Here is a 5,394-nt window from a genome sequence, read left to right on the forward strand (position 1 = left end):
ATTGTTTGAGCTCAGGAGTTTGAGACCAGCCTGAGCAAGAGCGAGACCCCATCTCTACTAAAAATAGAAAGAAATTAATTGGACAACTAAAAATATAGAAAAAATTAGCCGGGCATGGTGTCGCATGCCTGTAGTCCCAGCTACTCGGGAGGCTGAGGCAGGGGGATCGCTTGAGCCCAGGAGTTTGAGGTTGCTGTGAGCTAGGCTGACACCACGGCACGCTAGCCTGGGCAACACAGCGAGACTCTGTCTCAAAAAAAAAAAAAAAAAAGAAATGAGACACTCCTGCGGAGGCAAGTGCCAGTGGCATGTAAAATGAAGACTTACAGGAGAGGCACACACTGCTCTGTGTTTGGATCCTAATATATTAACAACAGTAATTCAGGAGGTAGACGGGAGAGGTAACTAGGCTGGAGTATGCAGAGGCAGCTTACTGCAGGAGGAGGGGCATAAGCCGGGCTGTACTGAAGGAAATGGACTTATTCCTCCACTAACTAAGCAGCCTTGGGCAACTCACTTCACTAATCATGGCCTCAGTTTCATCTTCTCAAAAAAAAGAATTCCAGTATTTCTCCTGCATAATTTTATGGGGTAGATTTGAGAATCAACTTTAAAAATGGATAGAAGACTACACTGAAAACTTTAAAAGTACTGTGTCCCTGGGGTAAGAACCACCAAATGTGCTGACCAGAAGAACTTTCACAGCTTATTCTTTCATTTTGTAAATAGAGAAACTGAGGCTCAGAGTCTGCTCTCCCTACCTGTGGGAGCTCTGGGTCCCATATCCTTTAGTCTCCTTAAGGATCGTCTTTATCAGTCATCTCTGTTCACTCTTAATAAGTGTCACATTAGTTGTGAGCTTACAGTGTTCCATAAGACAGTGTGAGAAAGTGCTTAGTACAGTGCCTGGCACGTAGTTAAGTACTCAAATGGTAACTTATTATTGTAATAATAAATTTCAAAATCCTTAACATAGCTTACAAACCCTTAATGGCATAGTCCGTGTTTACCTCTCCAGCCTTATCGTTTATCCACTCTCATAAGCACTGTGCAAAGCTTCTTTTATTTCCAGGAATAAATATTAATACCATTACAAGCCTTCTTTCTTGTGTGTAGGTTCTTCCTGTGTAGGAAGCCTTCCTGGATTGCTGTTGGATTCTGAAGCCCCCTTTCCTATGTTCCTACAGCCCCATATGCCCAGTTTTATCATAGAAACTACATGCTGCATTAAAATGTTAATTTTAGTGTTTTACTCCCCAACTGGACTGTAAATCCCTGGAGGACAGGATATGTTTCTATGTGTCTAGCCCAGGGTAAATGTACACTAAATAGGTGCAGAAGGAAAAAGCAAAGGAAAATGGTTGGCACAAGGTTACAAGTGTTACTATTGTCATCAAAGACTTGGTAATTGGGTCCATAGTATTGGGGTGGGGTTGGAAATGGGAAGGTCCTGGGCTCCTGGAGTGACCTGTGAGGTTGCAAAGGTGGTAAGAAGGGGGCCGTTTTAGAGGCTGAGATTGCCTGGCTTTGTTTCCTCTCCAGGGAAGTTCCAGATGCAGGTCTTACCCCAGTGTGGCCATGCAGTCCATGAAGATGCGCCTGACAAGGTGAGTCTGGTGCTCAGTGACTATAAAAGGACAGCTGTGAGAGTAACCTTGGATGTCACAGAAGATTAGGACAAGCCTCTGAGTCTCAGCCTGCATTGCCTACAGTAGCAGCTGCTGTGCAGCTTGTGCAGATACAGTTTCACCAGCTCCCCATCCCTCTCCCTGGCAGCTGTTTATGGTCTCAGTTTTGTGGATATGGACTGAGGGGCTTCCGGCGTCCTGTTTCATTCCAGGGCCCTATGAGTAAGATCTTAAGCTCCATTTCTCCAGTACCCCCAAAAGCCAGGTAGAAGAAGAGATGGTTGGGGTAGAAACTGCTCCCTACTACAGTCATAGTTAGGAATTAATATGGGCTCCTCCTGTGGGAAAAAGGTCCTTGGTAATTCAAAGAAGATAAATAAGCCCTTCACATCATTCCTCTTGAACTCTCTGGAGCCATCTCTGGAAGGATGGTGGGGATGAGTCTCCCAGCCCTACCAGGGCCCAAGTCCTTTTGATTTCAAGCTCCCTAGACCTATGGGACTCATGAAGGCATCACAGAGCCTAACTTTCCAACAGAAACCCACAGGACTTCCAAGGCTAAGCCCCATCACTAACCTTCACATGGCCTGGAATATCTATCCCTTCTCCAGGTAGCTGAAGCCGTTGCCACTTTCCTGATCCGGCACAGGTTTGCAGAGCCCATCGGTGGATTCCAGTGGTAAGGAAGCATAAGGGTTTAAGGACCCTGGCGGTGCTGGCCAATTCCCAACAAACATATTTGTAGGGTTGTAAATGTCTCTGCCTTGCCCCTGCTTGATCACCACGCCTCTCTTCCTCCTCTTCAACAAAGAGCGTGGAGTGTCTATTCTACAAAGTCATGGTTGGTTATTTCTGTGTGCTCTAATCCAGTGGTTGTTGCTGAGGCTGCAGTTAAATCGTGCCTAGTCTCCTGCCTCCCACTGCAATGTCCATTTCTTCTTCAGGTGCCCCTTCTCTGAAGCTAGGAGGGGAATCAGTCCTTATCCAGACACATTAGAGCTAAGTCCTCTTTGCCTCCCGCCCTGCTGCTGAGGAAAGCTAGGCAGGCCATGTCGGTCATGTAGAAATCTAGAGCAGGGTTTTTAGCCTCAGCACTATTGACATTTTGGGGCAGGCAGTTCTTTGTTGTGAGGGCTCTCTCCTGTGCATTGTAGGGTGTTTAGCACTGTCCCTGGCCTCTCTCCACTAGACACCAATAACACCTCCCACACATAGTACTGATAGCCAAAAATGTCTCCAGATTTTACCGGTCTTAAGGGAGGCAAAATTGCCCCCATTTGAGAACCACTGGTCTAGAGGATGAAGGAGGATATTCTTATCTGATTGGGGAAACACAGCTGGGCTCTGTGTTGTAGAGGAAGAAGAGAGGTGTGTTGACAAACCAGGTGGTCCTGGCCCACCTTAAAGAGCTCCTGCAGAAGGCCCTTGATCCTCAGAGAGGATCTTCATCAGACAGGCCTGATGAAGAGTCGCTCCTGCCGCTGCAAAGTCTCATCTCTGATCTCAGTGAGAGTTCGGGGGGTGGGGGGACTTGTTCCCCACCCTCAGAAAGTTTGAAGAAGAAATGTTGAAGAAATGACTTCTGCCTTAGAAAACTGAATGCCAGGCCCTGGGAGATGAGAGTGACAGGGCAGGGTAGGCATTGGAGATGATGACAGGAGCCTGGTACAGTGAGCCACAGAACCACCGAACCACCCCTGTAGCAACTAACCATTGATGGATCCCAGGAATCAACAATAAAGACTTAATTTCTCTTAATAAAATGTTTGATTGGGGCCCCTGGACCATTTGGAGCCTTAATGAGCAGTACACTGTGAGCAGACCCTGTGTTTAGCCCTAGATGGGGCTGTGAGGAGATGGGACAGATCTGCAAGGGTCTTGGTGGTTATTAGGAGGGCTTCCTGGAGGAGACGGGTTAAGCAGAGGACAGCTAATAATAGTTACATTTGTTTTTTTCTTCTCTTTCTATTCTTCACAGTGTGTTTCCTGGCTGTTAGTGACCTGTTGTCCACCCCTTCCTCATCATTGAGCTCTGTTATAAACACATTGCACCAGAGGCCACTGTGATGCCGCTGTCTCTTCCTCCCCATCCTGCCCGGCTATGTGACACTGGCTTCCTGTAGACGGGCATCCCCAGATGTACAAACCCTTTCATGTATTCCTGCCAAAAGCATTGTTTCCCAGGGCCCTTGACCAACATCGGCTTCCCCAGTCCAGGGCTCTCCAGCTCCTACCCCGTCCCTGTACAGGGGTAGCTCCTGCCTGTTCTCCTTGCCTTGCCTAGGGTGAAGCTTCCATTGCTGCCACCCTGGACCCCTATTCCTGGCATCAGGCAATGCACCTGGGTCCAAATGTCTCCACAGGCTCAGGGACCTCCATTCCTTGAGATTGTTCTTGTCATAGTCCTTCCCTGCCTCTTGGGATGGACAATGTACAGGGTGGTCCTTATTTTTCCTTTTCAAATAAAACACCGGTCAGGTACCATTTTATTCCAGTCTTATTCTTCCAGGTTTGGAAGACCCATAGAGGCCAGGATCCCATCCTTAGGTACAGAGGGTGGTGGTGGATAGCATCACAAGAAACCAGCCTGAAAATCAGGTCCAGCCAGTCCAAGCACATGGTCTCCCATCTGGGGGAGCCCACCGTCCCACTCCCACATGTCTGGGCACCTGCCCTGGGCTGAGGCCAGGCTGCTCCAGGGGCCTCTTGGGCTCTCACCTGCCACAGAGCAACCAGGTTAAATACAGCCCATGCACAAAGCTGCAGGCTAAAGCCTGTGGAATTGTTTTTAGTAATTAGATGTAACCATTTTCATAACTGGTTCCTGGAGGTGTGCAGTGCCCGCTTGCCTCTGCAGACCCACAGCTTCTCTTCGCCACTTGTGGTTTCCACATCACTCTGCATAGAAACGTTGCAGTCCAGCATCCTCACTCTTTGCCTTCTTCCAGCTGCCTCATCACAGCACTGCGGCCTCCCCTGCTGCCCAGGCACGCCATTCCCAAGGGCAGGGAGGGCCAGTCTCCTGAAGCCCATCTTCTCTGTGACTGTCTTAGGTGATGCATAGCCCCCTCCACCTCTCCACCCAACAACTTCCTTTCCCTGTCCTGCTGCACGGTCCAGAGTCTAGGGCCTACTTTGTTTCTTTGTTATTTATGACCTTGTTTAAAGAAAATAAATATGTCCCAACCTTTATTGGTCTGGTCTTTATGTGGAGTGGTCATTTCTACTGATCTGGGGGCAGGGGACAGTTCATTTGGACTTAGTTGTCATAGAACTCCAGAAGCCCATTTCTCTATAGCCCATCAGTATCTTATGTCCTGCCTGCTCCTCAAACCCAGAATACCCAGTGGGGTGGACAGAACCGCCTCCACTGCAGCCAAGGAGACCTGGATTCCAGTCCTATCTCCCAGTTGTTTGCTGTGTCGACTTCAGCCCAGAACAGTGTGTGCCCTGTCCACGTGACCTCAGTCACTCATAGCTTCACTTATGTCGACACCCAGACTTTGTCCACAACCCAGATCATCTCCTGAGCTCTAGACACCTGCCTCCCCATGTCGCCTCAGATAACCAAAAGCAACTTCATATTGATCATTTCTAAAACTGAACACACCTTACCCCTGAAACTTGCTCTTCCTGCAGTGTTTGCTAGCTCGGTAAGTGGTAGGTGCCACCATCTCCCCAGTTGTCCAAGTCAGACACCCAGAGTCCCCCCCGAATTGCTCCCTTTCTTATACCCATGTCCAGTCTACCAGCAAACGCCATCCCC

At 48.6% G+C, this 5,394-nt stretch overlaps 1 protein-coding gene across 1 annotated transcript in view; it reads left to right on the forward strand.

Annotated features, from left to right (window-relative positions):
• PPME1 (protein phosphatase methylesterase 1) overlaps nt 1-4,820 on the forward strand; it is a 96,724-nt gene extending 91,904 nt beyond the window's left edge. The window contains exons 10-12 of the mRNA XM_012645572.1: nt 1,543-1,607; nt 2,240-2,307; nt 3,607-4,820. Of these exons, the coding sequence (XP_012501026.1) occupies nt 1,543-1,607; nt 2,240-2,307; nt 3,607-3,625 (152 nt within the window). The 3' untranslated portion in view covers nt 3,626-4,820. The remainder of the gene's footprint in view (nt 1-1,542; nt 1,608-2,239; nt 2,308-3,606) is intronic.
• Nucleotides 4,821-5,394: the final 574 nt, after the last annotated feature.

The sequence above is a fragment of the Propithecus coquereli genome, unplaced genomic scaffold, assembly GCF_000956105.1.
Source record: "Propithecus coquereli isolate 6110/MARCELLA unplaced genomic scaffold, Pcoq_1.0 Scaffold235, whole genome shotgun sequence".
Classification (NCBI taxonomy): domain Eukaryota; kingdom Metazoa; phylum Chordata; class Mammalia; order Primates; family Indriidae; genus Propithecus; species Propithecus coquereli.